The sequence below is a fragment of the Phascolarctos cinereus genome, unplaced genomic scaffold, assembly GCF_003287225.1.
Source record: "Phascolarctos cinereus isolate Bilbo 61053 unplaced genomic scaffold, phaCin_HiC Scaffold_5;HRSCAF=322, whole genome shotgun sequence".
Lineage (NCBI taxonomy): Eukaryota > Metazoa > Chordata > Mammalia > Diprotodontia > Phascolarctidae > Phascolarctos > Phascolarctos cinereus.
The window spans coordinates 298,681,076-298,705,892 of NW_027555958.1; the positions used below are offsets into that span (position 1 = coordinate 298,681,076).

Below are 24,817 nucleotides of genomic sequence, written 5' to 3' on the forward strand. Positions count from 1 at the left end.
TTTCTGTAAGTGCCCTGTGGGAATCAGAAACCCAGAAGAACGAATAGGATGTGTGAGTGAGAAAAAATGGAAGGCATTTGCTATGAGCTTTCTCTTCTCCTCTCTTACGCATTTCCTATCACTCAGATGACTTGATTATCATCTCCTCCTTCACTCCTATTTCGTATGACGAAGTGGCCTCACTCCTTACCAAGGCCAACCCTCTACTTATCCAAGTGATCCCATTCCATCCCATCTCCTCCAATAGATTGCCCCCTTTGTTATCCCCACTCTTTCACTTATTTTCAGTCTCTCCCTGTCTACTGGCTCCTTCCCTACTGCCTATAAACATGTCCACGTCCTCCTTATTCTGAGAAAAACCTCTCACTTTGTCCTTCCATTCCCTGTAACCACCTTCCTGTATGTCTTCTCTTTGTAGCTAAATGCCTCAAAAAAGCCATCTATAATAGTGCCTCTACTTTCTCTCCTCTCATACTCTACTTAACCCCTTACAATCTGGCTTCTGATTTTATCATTCCACTGAAACTGCTCTCTCCAAACTTACTAATGATCTCTTAGTTGCCAAATCCAATGGCCTTTTCTCAATCTTCTTTCTCCTTGACCTCTCTGCAGTCTTTGCCACTGTTGATCACTCTCTCCTCCTCCATACTGTATTCTCTCTAGGTTTTCAGGACACTACTGTCTCTGGATTCTCATCCTACCTATCTAACTGCTTCTCTTCTGTCTCCATTGCTGGATCATCTTACAGATCATGCCCTTTAACTGTAGATGTCCCTCAGGATTCTGTCCTGGCCCTTCTTCTCTTCTCCCTCTATACTTGGTGATCTCATCAACATCAGATATGGGGAATTTAAAGGAATTTGAAAAGGGAAGAGAAGGAAAAAAAGCAGGAATGAGAAAAGAAACACAAGAAAGGGAGAAGAAAAGTGGAAGAGTGACAACAAAGAAGAAAAGAAAAAGAAAATCGAGGAGAGAAAAGAGAAAGGAGAAGAGAAGTATGGAAGGAAGTAAACAAGCATGCATTAAGTGCCTTATATGGGCTAGACACATACTGCTAAGTGCTAAGTGCTTTACAAATATCATCTCGTTTAGTCCTCAAGACAATCCTGGGAAGCTGGTAATGTTATTATCCTCATTTTACAGTTAAGGAAACTGAAGCAGACAGAGCATAACTAATTTGCCTAGAGTCACACAACTAGTTAAGTATCTGAGGCCACATTTGAACTCAGGTCTTGAAGGGAAAAAAGGGTAGTGAGAGAAAGGAGAAGAGAGAAGAATATGGGGAAAGAAAAGAAAAGGGAGATGAGAAGGAGAGAAGAGGGAGGAAAGAAAAAAGAGCATGGAAGAGGGAATAAAAAGTAGAGGAGGAAGAGAGAGAGAGAGAGAGAGAGAGAGAGAGAGAGAGAGAGAGAGAGAGAGAGAGAGAGAGAGAGAGAGAGATAGTGAGACGCGGGAGGGGGGAACCAGAGGACGAGGCGAGGCTCTCGCCTACCTCCCCTCCTCCCTCCCAGCCTGGATCGCTCGCAGTCCCCTCCCTCGGGGGGCTGCGCCGCTAGGAGCTCTGCTTTCTCAGTTCTGCTGTCTGCGCTTCGCGCTCCGCGGGGCAGGACGGGCCAGGCCAGCCCCGCGAGGGAGGGCGGCGGAGGCGGGGCCGGAGCCGGGCGGCGCTGTCAGTGCGGAGCTGAGCGGAATGCAACGGCCCGAGGCCTGGCCACGTCCGCACCCAGGGGAGGGGGCCGCCGCGGAGAAAGAGGCGGCAGCCCGGGGGGGAACGGCGCAGGGCGCTGGGGCCACGGAGCCCCCGGGGCTGCGGGTACGCTGCGCGCTGGGGAGCGTTCGGAGCTGCGGCCAACTCACACAACTTCCCCAGCTCAGGGGCGGCGGCGGCGGCGGCGGCGGCCAGGGCGCAGCTCCAGGAACTTTCGGCCACTGCCGTCGTCCGGGCTGGGGCGCGGGGGTGGGACAGCGCCAGAAGGGGTGGGAGGGCTAGTGGTGTCCCGAGCCCTAGTAAGGAAAGGGCTCTAGGGTACGAGAGGAAAAAAGTTACAAACTCACGGGGAGGGTTCTGGATCGGGGCTTGGTTGGGATTCTAGATCGATTTGGGATCGGGATGGTGTTGCAGGGTGTGGGCACAGTGAACAATTCGACTGGGCTCATCTACTGAGGAAAAAGTCTGAGTGCCCATTGCTTTCTGGGAGTCTCAGGTGGGCATGCCAACTCTAGGAACCCGAAAGAGAAAAGCAAGGAGGCCAGCGTGATAAAGGATGAAGGGTGGGGGTGGGGAAAGGGGAAGCTGCCCCTCCTCCTGACCAAGTTCGACCCTGTGGATGTGTCGGATTCTGCATCTGATTGACATTCCCAAGCTTTCTGGGAAAGTGGATCCCAGTCCTGGATCAAATCCTGAAACTCTGGAATCAGTAGGGAGAAGGTTCTGCTGGGGGGGTCAGAAAAGGACCCCCGTCAGTCTCCCCAGCCCAGGTTCTGTGATACACTCCGACTTAGACTCTGGAGCAGTCAGTGCATGACAGAACTTGGGTTTGGGTGGACCTTCTGCACGGAAAGGGGTCACCCAGCAGCAGGCCTTGGCCTCTGAGGCAGGGAGTAGAAGCTGCCTGGAAACTCAGCAGCCTCAGAAATGAGGAGTCAGTGGGGATTTCAGTGTTGGGGCAGTGAGGAGACTCCCAGAGTCAGATACTCTGTGGATCTCCATGGAAGGGATCCCTTGAAGCCTGAACAATCCCTTTCTTCAGTCAATGGGATGAATATGTCTGGGGGTCACTTCCTTCCTCAGCCAGCTTACTCTACCTTTGCTTGGGGTCAGTTGCAGGAACCATCTCTCTACACTGTCAAAGCAGTTTTCATCCTGGATAATGATGGACATCGGCTTTTGGCCAAGGTAACTCCCTTCCTCTCTTCTTCCCTAAAGCCTCCCCTGCCCCAACTCATCAGAGAGGTCCCTGGGAATATAACAACTCAGAAACCCAAAGATGAGAGCCCCCTGGACTCCAGACCGATGTAAAACACTAACCCTCTTCCATGGTACCTCAACATATGTTCCATGAGAGGTCCACTCCCCCTGCTACTTTCAGATTTTTAGTTTGGGTTGCATGTAGTATGGGAAAGGAGTTGTCTTCACCCTGCAGCATCTCTTTGAGGAGAATCTGCTTTTTCTCTACCCTTTCCACTGGCCAGATGGATCCCAAGAAAATGAAGGGACATCATATTCAGCCTTCTAGGGATTTAGAAGTAAGGACACAAATAAATGGAACTCAGGAGTCACAGTTGCCCCAAATCTAGCAACTAAGCTCTCTTCCTTATCTGCAAATTAGCAAACAACCATAATATCACAGAATGTCAAAACTAGAAGGCAGTTTAGAAATTATGTGGTCCATCCCCCTGCATTTGACAGGCAAGGGACCAAAGGCCTAGAGGAGGGAGGTAACTTGCCCAAATTCACACAGCTAGTTAGTGGCAGAAGCAGGATTAGAACTCAGGTCTCCTGATCACTAATCTGCTTTATCTGCCTTGCCACATTACCTCTCAATCAAGTCTCCATTATGTGTTTCTTGGTGGAGGGGAATCATGACCTAGTTAGAAAAAAAAAATTATGTAATTAAGTTGTCTCACTTGTCAGGGTACACAACCTCCAAATTGATCACTCTGAAGTTTGGAGTGAATTTTTGGATTTTTAAAAAACTATACTTTACTTTTCATAATATTCAAATGGATTTGTACTCCCAAGCAGACAATGCCCCAGACCATTCTTCTGGGAGGGAGAGAGGCAGCTAGTCCATTGACCTAGAAAATCCACAAGTCAGATGTGCGTACAGTTAATTGAGACTCAATTATACCTAGTCCTGTATAGCTGAGAACAAATCATAGGGTCATAGGATTTAGAGACGAAAGGGTCTAGCTAGTATAGCCCCATCATTTTAAAGAAGTGGAAACTGAAGCCCAGAGGAGGTGAAATAACTTGTCTGTGGCACACAGCTAGTAAGTGTCAGAGACTGGATTTATACCCATCTCTTTGAACTGGCCTGGGATTTAAAGTTCTATCCAGACATGGAAAATAACACATTTTTCTATGGTTCCTTTCTGGAAAAAGTGCTTTTCATCACTGTTATTTCATTTATCATCTGACTACACAAATCTCCATGTTAAAAAATGGTGAACCTAGAGATGACATTGTAAGTTCATATAATACAGCATGCTGGGAAATAGAGCTCAAGTCTCTTTGACTTTGATAAAAAAAAAATAGAGCTTTGGTCTCTTTGGCCAAGGTTTTTTCCTCATCCCAGGTCATTAACTGAACACCTGATCCCAAGCATTCCAGGCTACAGGTCCTCCCAGAAACATCATACTAAGCTATCAGATAGTGGTCCAAAGCTCAGGCCGCAGCTTCTTCATCCCACCTTGAAGAAAGGCAAGGCAGATGTTGTACAAAGCCCCCAGCCTGGTGCCCCACTGGGTAGCTTCCCCTCCCAGAATAGCTAAAGCAGCTCACTGTCACCAAATATCAGATCTGGAAGGGACCTTTGAGATCAGCTAGCCCAACCCCTCCATTTTACTGATAAGGATACTAAGTGGGGAGGTGATTTGCCCAAGGTCATGAAACTAGTAAAGTGTAGGAGGCAGGGCCCCAAACACTAGGTTCTAGAGCTGGAATGTTCTATTCTTCATTCTATTTGAAGCCCCAGTAATTATCACAGACCCTGAAAACTTGAGTGAGATTTGCCTCTGGAAAAATTCTCTGCAGAAGGAATTCCTTAAATTAGGCAGAACTCTGGCTAAACCAGGTTTTTTGGACCAAAACCAGTGGAAAGGAAACCCCTCCAAATACCTGTAAAAAAATGGCTCTAAACAAATTCTAAAGCAAAACCAGCGGGAAGACTAGCGGTGGGGTGATTGTTCCCCTAATGTAGTCTAATTGACATATTAAGGCCTTGAAGCAAATGTGCAGACAGTTAAGAGAAAACTAGATCAGCTGACTGACCTCCAGCTCTTTCTAAAAGAAGACGGTTAGCAGGCTTGAAAAACATACTTTTCTTTTTATAATCTTTTTGTTTGGAATTGGCCTCGATGGGGTGGGACAATGCTGAATGTGTTTGCTCAAGGCAGACCCTAGGGACCTGGGGAGCAATAAGAGGGGGGGACTTTGCAGGGAGGTGGCTCTGAGAGTCCAGCCTGCTGCTCAGCCACATTCATTTAAAGTCCAGGTCCCACCACCCCACACTGTGGTCATCTCTTCTCCTCCCTTTTCTCTAGTATTATGATGATACATTCCCCTCCATAAAGGAGCAGAAAGCCTTTGAGAAAAATGTCTTCAACAAGACCAATAGGACCAACAGTAAGTGATTGCGTTCCCATTGTTGTACCCCAACTTAACCCACTTCAGCTTCACTCCCCATCCCCAAACTCCGCCCTCCAACCAGGCAAAATTTGGCCCTGGCTCCTCTGCACTTCCTTTCCCACCTCTGAGACTTCATACAGGCCATTTCTTTTACTTGAGGTGATAGCTGTCTGACTCTGACCATCCTTCCCTTCCTTCTGCCCTTCTTCTCACATCCCTCCCATTTGCTTCTTAATAGAAGCCTTCCTGACCCACTCAACACCCATGCTTTCTTATTACCTCAAGACTAGTATCTAGAGGCCTGCCCTTGTCCCTCTAAATGCTTGGGTTCCATTCTCCTCTCCCTCCTGGCTTCCTCTAGCTTGGAGTTCTCTGAGGGCAGAAATTATGTTTAGCCTAGCTCTCAATGGGTCAAGTCTCCTTTCTATGAAAACTTTAGATGGTAGATTGCACCCATAATATATCTCTAGGCTGTAGGCTTGCATCCTTGCCTTCATGAAAGCCTCCCTGACCCAGCCTAGTAAAATATGTTTGGACTCCACAGAGGAAAAGAAAGGAAGTTGTGGCAAATGCACAGTCAGTCAATTAATAAATATTTATTAAGTACCTACTACAGTTTTCCCTTCCACATGGCAGTTTTCCCCATCGAGGTTTCTTATATCACAGGGTCAGCATAAGAAATTAAATGGGAATTTTTGGGGACTTTTGTGGAAGCCACAGATAACACTTGAAGGCCAGCAGAGGACACAGAAAAAGTTTAGAAACTCAGAAGTTCATAGAATGTATGTTTAATACCGTATAATATCAACCCAAATTTTACAATAAGGTACTGTAAACACCCAGCAAAAGAAAAAGAAAAAATTCAGACTTCTCTGGTGTGAAGGGAGGGCCTAAAAATTTTACTCAGATTTTCCAGATCTCGGGGCTCCCCATCCCCCTAACTCCTGTGATGTGTGGAAGGGATAACTGTTTATGCCAGGCACTGTGCTAAGCACTTCGGATACAAAGAAAGACAAAGGATGGTCCCTGATCTCAAGTTGCTACAGAGATGGGAATAAGTAAGACAGGGCTGGGCCAACAGAGGCTAGAAGGCAGGGGGAGCATGAGGCCAGTGAGAGGGAGCCTGAATGTCCTCCCTTTCTTCCCTCCTCACATCTTTCCAGGCGAGATTGCCTTTTTTGGGGGCATGACCATTGTCTACAAGAGCAGCATCGACCTTTTCCTGTATGTGGTAGGCTCATCCCAGGAGAATGAGGTGAACACAAGGGCCTGGGGGAGACAGTGGGGACCAATGAAAAGTCTGGGAAGAGGGTTGGGATGGGTTGGGGGGACCACTCTGAGGATTTGGTGGGCGGAGTATTGATTTTCTTTATGGGGCCTAGTGATCCAGCCTGCCACCCAAAGAAAATCCTTGATCCAGAAGAGACCTTGAAAACTCATCTCATCCATGCTACTGCCTCCAGGTGAAATGAGGCCTGACTTATCTTTGTTAGCCATTCATGCTTTTCTTGTCTCAACAAAAGGAGACTCCAAGATCTCTTTTCATACTATGATCCAGCTTCACTCAGATGTGAAGCCATTCACTTCCCCACTAAAGTCTACCTACTTCAGGGCCATCTCAATACTGCTTGGGAATAGAAAAACCACTTACCCCCAGGCATCTAGTATTGTTTTTGAACTCTCTCTTTGGCTTTGCTGGGTCCAGTCTGTTTTTCTTTTCTGCCTCCTGCTATCCCACCCAGGTGATGCTCATGTCGGTCCTCACCTGCCTATTTGATTCCCTGAACCATGTATTGCGGTAAGTGATACCCATGGCCCCAGGGTTGAGCCATTCCCCTGAGCCGTGAAAACTCTCATCCTTTAAACACCTTCTATACCAAGGAGGTGCCTTCTTCTTATCCTCCCCCAGCCTCAGCCTCCTCAGAACTGGAAAGAGAACCTGGGCCCCTCCTTTTCTAGTTCTCATTCCTACCCCCTTAACCCATGAGGGCATGGCCATTTAGAAGGTGTGGCCATCGTGGACTTTGACCCAAGCTAGGTCCCTTGATGAATGTGATGTTGCAGCCTTAAGTGAAGGCTTGGGCGAGTGAGGAGTAGGGTAGTTAACGGAAGTCCTACCACAGGATCAAGGGTACCTAGACATGTTCCTCATTCTCCTTCCCACCATACTCCCCCTCAACCCCTGAGCACCTCTGTGTTTTATGGGAGAGGATAATTGTTGGGGGACTCCATGGTCTCCTGCCAGAAGCAGGAGGTAGCTCAGATGACTGGTTATACCTTCAGGAGGAACATAGAGAAACGTTCATTGGTGGAGAACATGGATGGCGCCTTCTTGGTGGTGGACGAGATCGTGGATGGCGGGTAAGAAGGAGATGGGTGGGAAACAGGGCCACTGTGGACATTCAACAGGAATTGTCAGGGACATTCATATATTGCTATCTAGATAAGGGTCTGAGCTACTGCTTTCACAGAGGGTGTGAATGTAAGAAAATACTTTGTAGACTTAAAATTCTACGTGAGAGGCAGCCTGTGAATAGAGGGCCAACCTGGAAGTCAGAAAGACCTGGGTTTAGTTCCTGCTTCTAACACACACTAAGTGGGTGGCCATGAGCCAGTGACTTAACTTCTCAGGGCTCCAAGCAACCCTAAGATAATCAATTACCAATAAATTGTTAAGCTATTTTGGTAGAAGGACTTTCCCCACCATGAACTCCTTACATAGGTAAAATCATTTGTCTGTCTCCTCCCTCTTCCAAATCTATAGAAATGTGAGTTATTATGATTTAAAAATGCAACTAGACCAATATGGATCATTCTTCACTTTCCACAGTACATATTATTTGTAAATCCTAGGTCAGCTTTTTCCTAATATGCAGCATGGGTTCCATTCACTTTCCTGCACTACTTAGTGAGAGCTTGGAGAATCCAGTCTAATTTTAATATTAGCCAAGCCCAAACAGAGTTAGGGAGTTAGACCTGATGAAAAAACATAGACTAGAATATTGAATAAAAATGACTTTTTGGATTATCTACTATTCGGGGATTATCTAAATTGTGGCCACCCAACATTGGTTCAGATAATTGGGAAGTGGCCACTAATGTCCTTGGCCTTTTAGACAGTATAAAATACTCTATACACAGACTCTTCTCACTCCCTGAGAAAAATCTCAGTCTCTATAGGGAGAATACCAGACAGTTCTGCAATGCAGAGTAAAGCTAATGTCTCCTTGAAGCCCCAGCCTTTCTTGGGAAAATAGGAGGGGTATTTGATCAAGAGGTAGATCTCTGCAAGAGAATGTCCAGGAAAGAATGAGGTGCTTTGGCACTAGGAAAATCCTTGTTTGTTTGTTTGTTTGTTTTACCAGGTAGGAGTGGAATATCTTGGGAGATTTACTATGAAATCATGACAGAGTAATCAAAGAAACTTACCTGAGCTCCCTGAAAGGTCACTGGGGATACCCTGCTGTCAGACCAAATCCTGAGTTCAGGGCTTGGCATTATGAGAGGAAATAGATGCACTCCCAGCTTTTAAGGAGACTGATGGGGGAAAAGAGTACCACCCAAGCTGCATAGAAAGATGGACACATAGAGCAGCTAGGTGGCACAGTGAATAGAGCACCAGCCCTGAAGTCAGGCGGACCTGAGTTCAAATCTGGCCTCAGACCAAACATATGACACTAGCTGTGTGACCCTGGGCAAGTCACTTAATCTCAGTTGCCTAAACAAAAAAAAGATAAAAGAAAAAAAAAGAAAGATGATCACAATGCACACAAACCCTTACACAAATTATTTAAGAGCACAATAAAGCAAAGTAAAAACAAATAGCAATGACTCACATTTATATAAAAAAATAACTCATATTACTATAGTGTCTTAAGGTTACAAAGCACTTACAACACTGTGAGATCATAGGGATCGCAGGAACATAAATTTAGAGCTGGAAAAAACCTTATACACCATAGAGTCTGATATTTTACTTTTCATTTTACAGATGAAGAAACTGAGGCACAGAGAAATTTATTTGCCCAGGTCACACAGCTAGTGTCTAAAGTGAGACTTGAACCCAGGTCTTCCTGACTCCATATCCATTGTGCCACAGATGAGAAAACAGAAACCCAAATAAGTTAGGTGACTCAGCCAAGATCATACTACTAGTGTCAGATCTGACATTCAAACTAATATAAATGAACAGAGTAAAACCTCAGTGATTAGGAATATGTCAAAAGAAAGGCCTGTCTGACTCCTTTAAGTTTTTTAGATAGTGATTTCACAGATACAGGGCACTCCAAATGAGGAAATTCCCTGATTAATGCTGATGGCATCTGCTCCACATTTTATAATTTGAGAGAGTCACCTGGTGAAACTGAAAAATTGAGTGACTGGCCCAGGGCCATACAACTAGCATGTGTTAGAAGTAGGACTTGAACCCAGGTCTTTTTGACTGTGAGGCCAGCTCTCTATCCATGAAACCAAGCTGCCTCCTTTGATTATGGCATTATCAAAAATAAAATGATTTTTGATATGTAAATAAAATATAAATTTTATACATAAATAAATATAAATAAAAATTAAATTATTAAACATGTCATACTTTCAAGGATGGTGCATGTTAAAACTGAAGACAAAAGTGGGATGCTCATAAGTAAAATGAAGAAAATAGATGAAAAAAATTACAATTCACAATGGGACTTAATTATATAAGAATGTTCCCTAAACATCAGAGCCCTTTCAAGTACAGGAGTTTATTGCTGGGCTGAGGGGTGGGGGAGGGGAATAACTATTTATCAATTGCTACTATGTGCCAGGCACTGTGCTAAGCATTTTACAACAATTATCTCATTTGATCCTCACAACAACCCTGGGAGGTAGGTACTATTATTATCCTCCTATCCATCCTATTATTCTTCTCCATTTTACAGTGGAAGAAACTGAGGCAAACAGAGATTAAGTGACTAGTAATTATCTGAGGCTGGATTTGAACTCATATCTTCCTAAATCCAGGCCTAATGCTCCATCTACTGCATTATCTAGCTGCCTATAGAGGTTGAAGGCATAAATTATGAAAGAGCTTTTAATTTTGTAGCTTTAAAAAGCTATGCATTTGAGATTGGATCCCCTCTACCCACTAGTCTAAAAACTGTGATATTTCTGCCCTATAGGCAGTGTAGTGTAGCATAGGGTGCTAAATTTGAAGTCAGGAAGACCTGGATTCAAATCCTGCTTCTGACACTGACTGTAGGACCATGAACCTTAACTTCTCTGAGCCTCAGTTTCCTCCTCTGTAAGATTAAAATGGGAATGGTGTCCCAGATACTACAATTACTAGTAATATATAATATAATAATGTCCTAGATACCACTGCCAGGATTGCTGTACTTCTCCTATTGAGCTAGTGTGTGTAGAGCACTTAGTCAGCTATCATTTGAGACTCAATGGCAGTCACAGTGTGTGAATTGTTAGTGCCAGGTCCCAATTCATAGGATCTGAATGAATGGAATTCTGTTGGGTAGTACTGGAGGCCTAAATGCTGGGCCAGGATGGGGGTGGGAGGAAGGATTTAAAGGAAAAGGGCAATCCAATCCAAGTAAGTCAGGGAAGGCTTCCAGGAGATAATCAGTGTTCACGTGGGTTTTGAGAAGCAAAGAAGGAAGGAAGGAAGGAAGGAAGGAAGGAAGGAAGGAAGGAAGGAAGGAAGGAAGGAAGGAAGGAAGGAAGGAAGGAAGGGAGGGAGGGAGGGAGGGAGGGAGGGAGGGAGGGAGGAAGGAAGGAAGAAAAAAGGAAGGAAGGGAGGGAGAGAGGGAAAAAAGGACGGGAAGGGGGAAAGAAAGATAGAAGAGAGGGAGAGAGAAAGGAAGAATATTTATGAAAAACTTACATGCAAAGCACTGTGTTAGTGCTGAGGACACGAACAGAAAAGCAGGTCAGTCTCTGGTCTCAACGGATGCTTAGTAGAAAGGAAATTGGGAAGATAACTAATTTTGCACCCTTTCCATCTTGTTTTTATTTTTAGTGTAATTCTGGAGAATGATCCCCAGCAAGTGATTCAGAAAGTGAACTTCAGGGTAAGGGTCTCTGCTCCCCATCTTTGTCCTAGCCTGAGGCACAGGGTAGTAGGGAGGGTTGGCTGGAAACCACCTTTCCTTCTTTTTTTTCTCTTGTGACTGGATACTGGAGTACCCAATACCTGGAAGGCTGCAGAGACCTTATTCTGTAGAGACCTGTCTGTTCTTTGACCTAGCCCTCAAGGTTTGGTTGGATTTGGGACTGCCAGGAACTGAACGGAGAAAAGGGCAAGTTTCCTAGAAAGAAAAGTGAGGAAGCTGTAATAAGTGAAAGATCATTGCCTCTTTAGACCTCAACCCTCCACCTGGCACAGCTACTACCCACTAACCCCAACCCCTTTAGATCTCTAAGCACTTGGTCCTACTACTGGGAGTAAGCACTCTTTGCCAAAGAGTTGTAAAAACCATGTCCTCTAAGAAAAGCAGTGAGTTATAATAGGAAATCCACCGGATTTGGGTCTACAGCAGAGATATCAAAACATCTGCTAGGTCACGTTAGGCCAGAGTAGGAACCAGAGTAAAATGTAATTGGGAAATATTTAACACAATAAATAAAAATACAATAAAATGTAAATAATGTTACATTTTAAAACTAAGTCCATATGCAGCCTGCAGCGATCCTTATGCACAGATTAGTGGCTACCTTTTCTTTTTCTTTGGGAGGCAATCAGGGTTAAATTACTTGCCCAGAGTTATATAGCTAATGTCTAAGGCCAGATTTGAACTCAGGTCTTCCTTACTCCAGCGCCAGTACTCCATCCTAGCTGCCCCTAAATAGCCCCATTTTCTTTTTTTTCTTTTTTTTAAATTTTATTAATTTATTTTGATTTATCAACAATCACTTCCATATGTTTTTGAGTTGAAAATTTTTCTCCCCCTTCTTCCCCCTCCACCCTCCCCAAGATGGCGCACATTCTGATATAGACTTTACATTTACATACCCATGAAATCTATTTTCACATTAGTGAAGTTGTAAGTAATAATTAAAACCAATAGGAGGAACCATCAGAAAGATGAAACAAAACTCAACAGAATGTAAAAATGAGTGATAGCGATTCGACTTCCATAGTTCTTTCTTTGGATGTGGACAGCATTTTCCGTCCCGAGGCCTCCGGAGATGTCTTAGATCCTTGTAATGCTGAGAAGGGTTCAGTTTAACAATATTAGTCACTGCATAACGTAGCTGTTATTGTGTACAGAGTCCTCTTGGTTCTGCTCACTTCACTCAGCATCAGACCATACAAGTCTTTCCAGTTTTTTCTGAAGTCAGCCTGTTAATCATTTCTCATAGCATAATAGTATTCCATTACATTCATATACCACAACTTGCTCAGCCATTCCCCAATTGATGGGCATCCTCTCCATTTCCAATTCTTTGACACCACAAAAAGAGCTGCTATGAATATTTTTGTACATGTGGGGTCCTTTTCCCATTTGTTTGATCTCTTTGGGATGTAGCCCTAGAAGTGCTATTGCTGGATCAAAGGGTATGCACATTTTTGTAGCCCTTTGGGCATAGTTCCAAATTGTTCTCCAAAATGGTTGGATCATTTCACAACTCCACCAACAATGTATTAGTGTTCCAATTTTCCCACATCTTCTCCAGCATTTATCATTTTCCTGTTTTGTCATGTTTAAATAGCCCCATTTTCTACTTGAGTTTGACACTACCCATCTATAAAATGGTACTGGTAATACTTTTGCTAATCATCTCAGAGGATTGTTTGAGAAAAGTATGTGTTAAAGCTTAAGGATCTATGTTGTTGTAGTGGTTGTTCAATTGCTTTCAGTCATGTCCAATTCTCTGTGACCCCATTTGAGGTTTTCTTGGCAGAAATACTGGAGTGTCCTTCTCCAGCTCATTTTACAGATGAGGAAACTGAGGCAAACAGGATGAAGTGACTTGCCCAGGGTCACACAGCTAGGAAGTGTCTGAGGCCAGATTTGAACTCCAGAAGATGAGTAACTGTCTACAGGCCTGGTTCTCTATCCACTGCACCACCTAGCTGCCCAAAGGCTCTGTGTAAGGGAGGAGGAGGATAATTATATTATCTAAAGTGAGACTAGATGATCTCTTAGGTCCTTTCTTCTAGGTTCCAGGATCCTAAAATCCTGGTTGCCTTGGCCCTGAAAGTCATTCATCTTAGTTTAGTTTCCTTCATAGTAGAATGAGATTTCCTCCCTCACCCCTTCCCTTAAACATCAGGAGAAATCCAGGGTCCCAGTTGCCACAGTGCCATCTCAGGGTTTATCTCTTGGGTGTGAGATAGGTGCCCCTGAGTCCCCCACATTCCCCACCGGTCCACCATGGCCCCTTTCCTGCGCCTCTGCTCTGGTCTTCTGTCCTGTGTTCCTGTCCCCCACCACGCCCCACTCTTTCTAACGGCTCCCTCCGTCACTGGCTTTGCTTCTTCACAGGTCGATGACAGCGGCCTGTCTGAGCAGAGTGTGGCCCAGGTAGGCACCCTGGAACCTGGAATCTGAGATGGGAAGAGGATTTCAAGGGATAGCTTGAGGAAGGGGAGGGCAAGGAAGGGCAGGCTCAGAAATTTGCAGGAGGGAGGGGGCAAAGATGAACAGTCCCTGGAAGAAAGAACACGACAGAAGACTCCTGGGGATCCTCAGAAGGATGAGAACTTGACCTTATCAGTTGATCTCTTCCTTCCAAGCTTCCAATAAGAGGCCTTTACTCCCTTCTCCCCTTTTGACTGAAGAAGGGGAAAAAGAACCTTCTTACCACCCTCCTCTCCATTCCTCCTTGGAGTTCGTGGCTATGGCTAGGGACTTTTGGACCCTGTAGAAGGATTTATACTGCTCCCCATCCTCCCCCCACCAACTCTTTATTCCCATTCACCCTTAAACCCATGACACCAGGCTCTTCTAGGACTCAGTCTGTAGCAGAAGCCACACTTGCCACATCCTCTGTAAGACCATGCCTGGGGTGGGGAGGGAGGTTCCCCCAGCTTTGGTTCCACCCGGTTTCCAGCTGCACAAACTTCCTGCTTATCTGTCTGTCTTTCCTCTACTTATCCACCCCACAGGCCCTTCTGCCCAGACTAATCCTGTTTGCATGAAGCTCCCTGCTCCAGGCATTCACTAACTAACAGGCATTCTTCCCCTGCAACGGTAACTGAGGCCAGAGGACTCGCTCGTGTTCATTCTGTCTCTTGCACTGGGCTCCAGGTTTGGTACCCACATTTCCTATTGCAGCTTGTAACAGGTTACCCTAGCTCTTGCTTATCTGGGCTCACTACTTGTCTTCCCTCCTCACACTCCAGCTAGGCAGAGCCAGCTTCATCAATAGATTTGGGGGTGGACAAAGGCTAGAAGGTGGTCACTTAGCACAGCTCCCAAATGCCCAGATCACTAGCTGTCACCAGGAGGGGATGGAGAGGAGCTAGCTCCTTCAGTGAGGGGGATCCCTGGGAAAAGGATTGATAAGAGACTGAAATGAGGGAGTTGGGTTCCAGGTGGGGACATGCCGGAAAACCCCACATTCAGCCTCTGGCTCAGTGCCTGTCTCTGAAGAAGTGAGAAGAAAAGTAAAGGGTGAGGGAGGGTTAATGCCTCTGGGGCCAATGCTGGAGGGTATGTCCACTGCCCAGACCTGTGGGAGCACAGCTTTGTTATGTAGGGAGATGTAAATTGCTCGGCTGGCTGGTGGGTATTGTCAGGTGTGTCTGAGCATATCTTTGTGTGTGTATAAGGAAGGAGAGGCCTGTCTCCACAAGTCCCAGGGCCACGTTGAGTTCTTTATACCTCAGTGTTTGTCTTTGGGTGTGCTAGGGGGATGGGGTGGGGATGGGCCATCAGCATCCAAGCTGTACCACCTTGGGTTTGGGGACCCTTCCCCAGAGGATAAAGTCAGACTGCCCTGGTGACTAGCCCTGGGTCCCCCAGGTGGGCCGAGAGGTGCCTGGGTGGGGTGAACACTGGGGCTCTATCTCCTATCTTCACCTCCGGGCTTGGACGTGGCACTGGCATCAGCATGGGCGGGACCTGGCTCCCTCTGGCCTTCCTATGCCAGTGGAGGGGGCTGGGGAGACATGAGCACCACTCCCTTTCTCCACGTGTCAGCAGATGGCAGAGAACCTTGGGCTGCCGGGCAGGATTGGGGATGGGTGTGTTAGTTTTTAGGTCCTGACCAAGACTAGAAAGCCAGAGTTTGAACTCCTCAAATTCCCTCTCCCTCCTCCCTCGCCTGGCCAGGTAGAGAAATACTATTGCCACCTAGTGGCTGAGTGCCAGCCCTGTGGCAACCCTCTCACCTAGTTCAGAGCGTCCTTGGTACATAGGGTCACTAACTTTCCTTCTCTCTCCTCCTGTTCTCTCTCTCTTCCCCCCCACCACCCCCACCTAAATAGGTTCTACAGTCTGCCAAGGAGCAAATTAAGTGGTCTTTACTAAAGTGAAAACCATAGGAGCCAAACCTGCCTGCCTGCCCCAAGGACCATTTCCTCAGTTCCGTAAAATGCTGAGGACACAGAGAGACAAGAAGGTCCCCTTCCCTTTTACCCTCCCCAGGCCTCCTCCTAATACTAATGCAGAACCCTGAGTTCTTGACCTCTGATACATTGACCAGAGGGGACCCTATCCTTTGAGTCATAAAATCTCAGAGCTGAAAGGGACTTTGTATCCAGACATCCAAACAGGCATTCCCTCTGCAGTATCCTGAAGGGGGACAACCAGCCTCCACTTGAAGACTTCCAGTGCTGGGGAACCCATTACTCCCCACAGCCTGTTTCACTTTTAGATCACCCTCATGGTTCAGTCAGTCATCCCTTCTGCTGGCTCCCCAAGGCAACCAAGATCTGCCTCCTTAATTTCTCTCCTGTCTGGGACCTGAGACCAGGCACTGAGGACTGCAATAAAACAACTTTTGTGTCCTGGCTGAGGTTTCCCATTTCTCCTGACTCAGCACTTTGTGTGTCTGTCTGTATGAGACTGGTGCTTAGGCAATATGTGCCCCTGTGCCATCCTGTCAGGGTACGTGACCTTGTGTTTGTGTGTGACTATGAGGATGGATCATGTGAAACATGAGAGAATAAGGGGAAGGAGGGAAGCTGATCCTATGTTGTGTTTGCCAGCACACGGTGGGTAGCTTTACTGAAGATCTTGGTCCCTCACTTTTTCCTGCTTTTCTCCAACCCTCCAGAGGTTCCTACCAACTCTGGACCAGCCATCATCATTTGTCTTTTCTTGCCCTATCTGGTTCTCACCAATCCTTTCATGATCCCTAGTCTGGACTCTAGAGAGTTCTTCAACATAGTCATCATCTTCAGACCAGCCACAAATGTGCACAGGTATACTGTGTTTATGGGGCTAGGTGGTACCATGCATAGGGTGCTGAGCCTGGAGTCAGGAAGACTCATCTTCCTAGTTCTAATCTGGCCTCAGATACTTACTATCTGTATAACCCTAGGCAAGTTACTTAACCCTGTTTGCTTCAGTTTCTCATCTGTAAAATGAGCTGGAGAAGGAAATGGCAAAGTACTCCAGTATCTGTGCCAAGAAAACCCCAAAAGGGGTCATGAAGAGTCAGACACGACTGAAAAGACTGAACAACAATACTGTGTTAGTATGCTGAAAAAGGGAGATTTGCAGCTTCAAGAAAGAGTTGGGAGGAAGCAGGGAAGACTGCCCACCACAAATATGTGACCAAACACCTATCCAAACAGATTATGAGAACACACCTGTTTTCAGGTGGGGCAGGTGCATGGGGAGGAAGCAAAATAATCCCAGGAGCATTCTGGAAAGGAATGGAAAACCCTTTCCATTCCAGGGGTTTTCTCAGGTACCACAGGCTGAAGTCATCTGGGCTTCAGAGCTGGAAAGGACCCCTAGATCTAGTCTTAGATGAACAAGCATCCCTCTGAAATATAATAATAGCTAATGTTTACACAGCACTTACAGCACTTTCCATATATTATCTCATTTGATCCTCATAACAACCCTGTGTGATGCTACTATTATCTCATCTTACAGATGAGGAAACAAAATTAGAGAGGGTGACAGAGTAAATGTCAGAGGCAGGATGCAAACCTGTGCTCAGTGCCCTGTGCTATGCTCCCTCTTCTATGATACCATCATGCCCCCTTCTTCAGGGTCACTGAAAGATCACTGGATTTGGAGTCACAGGTTCTGGGTTCAAATTCTAACTGCCATTTAATCTGCACCACCAAAGGGAAATTCAAGTCATCTCTCTGGGTTCTAGTTTCCTCCTCTTCAAGATGAAGTTGAACAAAGCATTTACTAATTGCCTATTACATGCCAAGCACTGTGCCAAGCCCTGGGGGTATAAAGGTAGAAAACAGTCCCTGTCATAGAGAAGCTCCCAGTCTAATGGTGAAGATAGCTTGCAACAACTATGTACAAAAAAGACGTAGAAGAGATAAATTAGAGGTTATCAGCGTGCCTGTAGACCTGTTTGGAGATCCTAGAGATCTGTTTTCCTATTTTCTTCCATGACCTGGAAACTTTGCATTCAAGTTAAGAACTTTCTTGAGGATGCCTAACATCCAGGCCCCAATTGGCTCATTTCCTTGGAAGTGCTGGGTTCTCCGTCTCTAGTCCCGCCCCTTTCCAGGCAGAACTAAACCAGTTCTAAGCCTTCAATCTCATGCTTAGCTCCACCCCCAGGGCGACATCTGCAATCCTGTAGCACCACCTGGAGGGCAACTTGGAGCATTTCAAAGCAGTCTCAGCCCCTCCTTTCTTCCCTGATTTGCCTCTCAGTCCCCTCCCTCCATCTCACTCCTCCACCTCCGCTAGGTACAACTTGGGTACCTCCCTAGAGACCCTAGGTAACTTAAACCCTGGTTGCTGGGAGTTGCAAGCAGGGTTTAGTGGCCAGGTCATCATAAATAATAAGCCAATGTTGGCAGCTGAAATTCCATTCCTCCCTACCCCCACACCTACCCTCCTCACCTTTACAGTCTGCCTAATACGACCCGGCTTAACCGGTCTTAAAAATAATAGACCTAAAGTGTGCACAACTGTGGAAGGGGGAAAGACTAATGCAATTAACTCAGATTTCAGGTTCTAGCTGCCAAGAGAGTAGTGCGGCGACAGAGAATTAAGGAATTTTGCAAAAATAGCTTGGCGGTTATCCTGTCCCAGCCAGTACTCGGCTCCGCCACCTCCCTCCCCATCCCCTCCTACCCCAGACTGCTGGAGGCAGGGAGGGGTTAGAGTTTCTCCCAGGAGAATAGGACCGGATCACACTGACTGACCCAAAGTGGGTGGGGTGGAGAAGAGGCGAGGAGCTGGGAACAGTAAGGGGATGAGCCAGGGGTCACAGTTCCTTCCTGGCATCCGGTGCCAATGTCTTAGAATTCAGTTAATTGAGTTATGAGAACAGGAATGAAGCAGGGCGGGGCGGAGTGAGGGCGGGAATGGAAGGAGCTGAGAGCCAACTAGGGGTGAAGAGAGCTGCGGAGGTCCAAAAATTTCCCTGGCCAGGGCAAAACGGGAAGGAGGCGTGGGTGGCAGGGGAATGGAGGTGCGGGTTGCAGGTGATGGAGGTATGCACTGCAGGGAAAACTCTTGCGCCCACCTTAGGCAGATTGGAAGAGCCGAGAAAGGGAGTGTAGCGAGAAGATCCAATGGGAGGAGAGGAGAGAAGAGAGGAAGGGCGGGGTGCATTGGGGAGCTGAAGCGACTATTCCTGGGAGTTTAAAAAAAAAGCGTAAAGTTTCGAAGTCAGAAATTCCTCCGCATCTCCCCCTCAACATCCCTCTCCTCCCTGGCGCCCAGAGGCCAGAGGGGCTGGCTGGCTGCCCAGAGCTCTAGCCGCTGGCACCAGTCCTCTCCTTAGACGACCTCATTAGTGGGTGACATTGGGTCGGAGTCCCCAGGCCGAAAGAAGGAGAGCAGGAGAACTGGAGACGTGGATGTAGAGGGCGGGCGGGTGAACTACCAGAAGACAGACTTTCGGGAAAGGCAAATTAGCTGATTCCGGGTTGCTGCCCTGGCCTTCCCGCTCTCCTTTTCTTATTCCCTGGCTTCCTACCTTATCTTTTAAGTCCCGTTCCCGTCCTCCCCAACAGTCCCTCCCACCGCCAGACTCTCTCTCCCCACCGCTCCCCTGGGTGGGAGCCAGAGAAGGTCGCAATTGGAGGAGTGGAGGCGGGGATCGATGGGAGTGCTAGGGTTCAGTGCTGCCCCTCTCTCCTCATTAGATGGACACCAGGGAACTTTAGGACACTGGGTATTACGAACCAAGGTTCCTGACTGTACAATATCAAATTTGAACTCCACACCTACTAGGCAACAAGAGACCACACATTTCCCGCTACCCCTTAAAGCCAGGATGGATAGATGGATGATGGGAGGGATACTGCAAACTAGAGAGTCTCAGTCTTTGAATCCTCCCCCTCCCCTCCTTTTATAGTCTCACTGAGCCACTTTCCGCCACCACCCCCACCCCCAACCATCTTCTGGTCATTGGCTGGCTGAAAGTCAACAGCCCGTCTGATTGGCTGGAAGCCAGACAGTGATGGATGGCTCGCCGTCCCACTGGCTGCTAACCAGGCTGGCGTCCAGGCCTAGTATCTCAGGACTGGGGGAGACTGCAGCAGAATCCGACCTAGGGGCCTATGGATCGAAGACGGGAAGGAGCAGAGGCTAAGGGAGCCTCACCCCCTGACTCCATAAAGAGGATGCCTCTTCCCACGTCTCCTGATGTCAGGGCAACTTTCTTTTCAGGACTCTGTCTGGGGTCTCAGTACCACCTCCTTTCCTGTACATCTGTTTCTGTTCTCTCACTCTTCATCTATGCTATGCCCTCTTCCTAACCAGATGGAGTGCTGCCAGACCAGTGCAGTGTTGTATCTCAAAGTTAGAGACACAGATCCCCACTGGTTCTGGGATAATATAAACTATACTAGGTATTCTTCCTCTTTGCCTTCCACCCCTGTGCACATGTATGCACCTGAATCAATACTAGAGGGAGGCAATGCGATCAACGAGCAACACAGGCAGTTATTTAGGGCAAAGTGCTTAAAGTGGGAAGTATCGACGTCAGAAAAAATTGTACTCTCCATTGTACAAGGGCAACAGTGTCTTGAAAAGTTCTCTGGTTCTGAAGGTAGAAACCTTTAGTTCATAACCATGGCAGGGGCTGTTCAGTTGTGTCTGAATCTCTGTGACCCCATTTGGGGTTTTCTTGGCAAAGATACTGGAGTGGTTTGTCATTTCCTTTTTCCAGCTCATTTTACAGGTGAGGAAACTGAGGCAAACAGGATGAAGTGACTTGCCCAGGGTCATACAGCTAGGAAGCTGTCTGAGGCTAGATTTAAACTCAAGTCTTCCTGATGCTAGACCTGGTGCTCTATCCACTTTATCACCTAGCTCCCTTGCCCTCCCAAAAAAATATTTAGCTGCTAAATTTAGTTCAACCTACAACCTTTGCATTCAATTCTATTTTAAGCTCCTACTCTGTACAAGGCACTGTGCCTTCAGAATTCCAGTTTTCAAATGGATCTGAGATCTCCTTGGTTTCAGGAGTTCTTTTCAATGGTTCAGATCATAACCAATCCATGCCTGACTGTCCTATTTGACTCTTGTCCATCTTCTCCCAAAAGGTCACCATAGGGGGTCCATCCAATATTCTGGAGGCCTTCCTCATTTTTTTCCCTACATCTTGAAGGTACCAGTGATACTGACCATTTCCCTGTCACTCCTCACCACTATTGCTAGTTGATCTTTTCTTCCTGTAATAGAATTGCTTGATGATAATAGCTAGCATTTCTATAGCATTTTAAGGTTTGTAAAACATTTTACAAATATTATTTCATTTTTATCCCTCCAACAACTCTGGGAGATAGTTGCTATTATCATCTCCATTTTACAGATGAGGATGGTAAGGTGGATAGCAGTTAAGTGACTTGTCTTAGGTCACCCAGCTAGTAAGTATGTAAAGCTGAATTTGAATTTAAGTCTTCCTGACTCCAGGTCAGGCCATTTAGTGGCCTCTTGAGGACTTTCTACTGTTCTTCCTTGTACCTTGTTGGTTATAGGCTGCAGCTTGCTCATACCCACAATGCACCTCTCTGTTGCCATTTTTGTAATGCTCTTCTCTAGTTTTGTTTTGTTTTGTTTTGGTTGGCTAGGCAATGGGGTTAAGTGACTTGCCCCAGGGTCACACAGCTAGTGCATGTTATGTATCTGAGGCTGGATTTGAATTCAGGTTTTCCTGACTCCAGGGCTGGTGCTCTATCCACTATGCCACCTAGCTGCCCCTCGTCTCAGCACCACTGGCATGAGGGCTGCTAAGCCCTTTTCAGGGCTGTGAATTTGGTGTCCACCTTCACCCGACTCTCACCTGTGGCTCCAAGAAGCTGTAGCATGCGCAGTGGCCACATCTCAGTTACAGTCTTGGTAGATGTTAAGGGTAACTGATAGGCCTCAGACCCATTGGTGAGTTAGTGGGGTGTCTACCCCAAGCATGTGAAGACTTTCCCTGGCAGAATGGGCCAATGAGAACAATTTGTTCCAACAGCCATGAAGGTGGCTGAAGCAGGTGCTGTGGAGCTTTTAGAGCTTGGTCAGACATTGAAAATGCCAAGGTCATCCACTGCATCTTGGGCCATCAACAATCATATTTTCAACATTTTTATTTTATTTATTTATTATCATTTTTATCTTTGCTTTTTGGTGAAGCAATAGGGGTTAAGTGACTTGCCCAGGGTCACGCAGCTAGTAAGTGTCAAGTGTCTGAGGCCAAGTCTAAACTCAGGTCCTGACTCCAAAGCTGGAGCTCTATCCATTGTGCCACCTAGCTGCCCCACATTGATAGTTATCCTGACTTTTGTCCTGTCCCTGGACTTCGATGACTCAGGAAGAGAGAGTGAAGCTGATGACTTTGTGCAGCTCTGCCTCACTTAAATCCAGCTCACACTCAACGCAAGCTATCATCCCATGCAGTCACTGGTCCCCTTCGAAAATGAAGGACCAACAGCAGCCATACAGTAACACTAGTAAAATGTGAGTATTTAAAAATGAGCCTTTGCTTTTTATGGGAAGGCTGGGGTTGACAACTGGTGATTTCCTGAAAATGAGCCAGGCTGGTCTCTTCCTTTTCAGCTCTGGGCCCAAGTCACTGTCTGTTCATATTGTTGTCCCAGATACTGTCAGTGAGACACAAAGACAAAAATGAAAATGTCTTGGCCCTTAAGAAATGTATGTGGGGGGCAGCTAGGTGGCACAGTGGATAGAGCACTGGCCCTGGACTCAGGAGGACCTGAGTTTAAATCCCGCCTCAGACACAAAACACTCACTAGCTGTGTGACCCTGGTCAAGTCACTTAACCTCATTGCCTAGTCAAAAGAAAAAAAAAGAAATGTATATGGGGGAGAGAAGGAATAATAACATGTAGAAGATAATAATAATTGGGATTTATATAACTCTTTAAAGCATCCAAATACTTTATATACATTTTTCTCATTTGAGCCTCACAACAAAGTAGATGCTACAGGTATTATTTCCCCCCCATTTACAAATGGGGAAACTGAGGTTCATATATAGTAAGTGACTGGCCCATGGCCCAAGTACTATAGTGAGTGTTAGGGGTAGAATCTGAACCCAGATCTTCCTGACTTTTAATCCAGCCCTGTCTCCATTACACTAAGATACAAAGATAAACTGAGAAGAGATTAAATGCCAACAAGAGGAAGGATCAGAAAGAACTTCCTGGAGGAGATGGTGCCAGAGATGAGCTCATTCATTACCTAATCCTTCCTTCACTGGACCAGCTGTTTTCTTCTGATCCCCAGATGGCCAGGTCTTTTTTTTTTCCTTTTTGATGAGGCAATCGGAGTTAAGTGACTTGCCCAGGGTCACACAACTAGTAAGTGTTAAGTGTCTGAAGCTGGATTTGAACTCAGGTCCTCCTGACTTCAAGGCCAGAGCTCTGTTCACTGTGCCACCTAGCTCTTAAGAGAACCAGCACATTTGCAGTAAACATAAGGAATGCCTAGAAAGTATTGAGAGAGATTTTTTAAAAAAATTAACAAATACTTTCACAACCAAATGAGTGGTGCTGTCCTCTTCAAAGCAGTCACCTTGGGAGGCAATGTACTTGCTGCCATGTGCTACCATTGCTCAAATTATATTTAGAATTACCTTTAAAGTCAGTTTACAAAACATGAGAGAAAAAATCAGTCACGTTATTTTTTTAATTTTTTTTTTAGTCACATTATTTTTATAGTTATTGTGTGGGGTGTGAGGAAGAAAGGAGAGTGGGGGGAAAGGAGACAGAGAAGAGGATAAAGAGGCAGGGAGGAAGAGAGGGAAGAAAGAAGGGAAGGGAGGAGGGAGGGGAGAGAGAGATGATGATGATAATGATGATGATGATGATGATGATGAAGGGAGAGAGGGAAGCTGCATGAATAATGGACATGTAATCAGGTGAAGACTCAAGGTCAAGAAATGCCTCTGACATAGTCATATGTGTCAAAGCTAGGTTAGATACTTTGTGACTATGATCAAATCACTTAAGCCCTAGATGTTCCCAGGCAACTATAAGACTATAAATTGAATGTGAGTTGCTAATCTGCCCCAGTGGATGGAGTTTCCACACTAAGTGTTCCTCATATATATAAAATCACAAATCAGGGCCAAAAAAGATAATTAATTATTTAAGGGGGCAGGGGAGGGAGGAGAGACACCAAAAACAGTCTTACTAGTCTGATCATGCAGCTCGGTAGCTCATTCACCCACTTGGTTTCTGCCTTTTCCCCAAAACCAAGATTGTTTCCAAGGAATGAAGATGTAACATCCTTACAGATAATCAAAAGATTGCTTTGGGGGCTCAGAAAGCAGTTCTAAGGGAGGACTTTCCAAATTAAGTGAGAAGCCTTCTAAGGTGCCTGTTTGAAAGAGGCAATATACATAAATATAAAAGTTATGCTGTGCTCGTTGAGGAGACAGCATCAATGCTGGAGCTGGAGATAGAAAGCTAGGTTCAAATCCTGCCCCCCACACACTTAATAAGTCTTCTAAGCATGGACAAATCAAATAACTTCCCTGAGTCTCGTGTAAATATCTTAAGACTTATCTCAAGCCATATAAATGTTATGTTGATGTATTTGTTTAGAAACGGCAAAGTCAGTCTCATTACTTTCTATTCACACTTGAATTTGTCTGACACTCAACAGAGAGTCCTAAGAGAAATGAATGATGTAATAAGAGAATCATGGGATCACAGGTTTTAGGCGACTTCTGATCTACCTCCTCTCCTGCTCAGTAAATATTTGAAAAAATCTTTTGGCTACTAAATCCTATCCAATCCATGATCTCATGATATAGTTCTGATGATGAGCTCTGATATAGCTCACCTACACAGTCCAAACTATTACATAAATATTAGTTATGATGGTGATGGTGATGCTGTTGATGGTGGTGG

General features: G+C 46.0%; 1 protein-coding gene across 4 annotated transcripts; it reads left to right on the plus strand.

The window, feature by feature from the left end:
* The first annotated feature begins 1,590 nt into the window (after window positions 1–1,590).
* COPZ2 (coat protein complex I subunit zeta 2) lies at window positions 1,591–16,301 on the plus strand. Of its 4 annotated transcripts, none has more exons than XM_078156001.1 (10): window positions 1,591–1,813; window positions 2,822–2,896; window positions 5,266–5,347; window positions 6,514–6,605; window positions 7,093–7,148; window positions 7,634–7,711; window positions 11,361–11,412; window positions 13,831–13,868; window positions 14,535–14,595; window positions 15,777–16,301. In XM_078156001.1, the coding sequence occupies exons 1-10, from the start codon at window positions 1,691–1,693 to the stop codon at window positions 15,822–15,824; spliced, it is 705 nt and encodes a 234-aa protein (XP_078012127.1). In that variant the 5' UTR covers window positions 1,591–1,690; the 3' UTR covers window positions 15,825–16,301. The 4 variants fall into 4 exon arrangements, 3 of the variants coding, with proteins under 3 accessions (XP_078012127.1, XP_020853322.1, XP_020853320.1); XR_002326630.2 differs by having other exon boundaries at window positions 1,592–1,813; window positions 13,831–13,869; window positions 14,454–14,538; XM_020997661.2 differs by lacking the exon at window positions 14,535–14,595 and having other exon boundaries at window positions 1,596–1,813; window positions 13,831–13,869.
* The last annotated feature ends 8,516 nt before the right edge of the window (window positions 16,302–24,817 follow it).

Coding starts and splice junctions, on each gene's coding strand:
- COPZ2 (XM_078156001.1), top strand. CDS start 1,691: ATGCAACGGCCCGAGGCCTGGCCACGTCCGCACCCAGGGGAGGGGGCC. Junction 11,413..13,830: donor TTCAGAAAGTGAACTTCAGG/GTAAGGGTCTCT, acceptor GCTTCTTCACAG/GTCGATGACAGCGGCCTGTC. Junction 14,596..15,776: donor TCTCTTGCACTGGGCTCCAG/GTTTGGTACCCA, acceptor CCACCTAAATAG/GTTCTACAGTCTGCCAAGGA.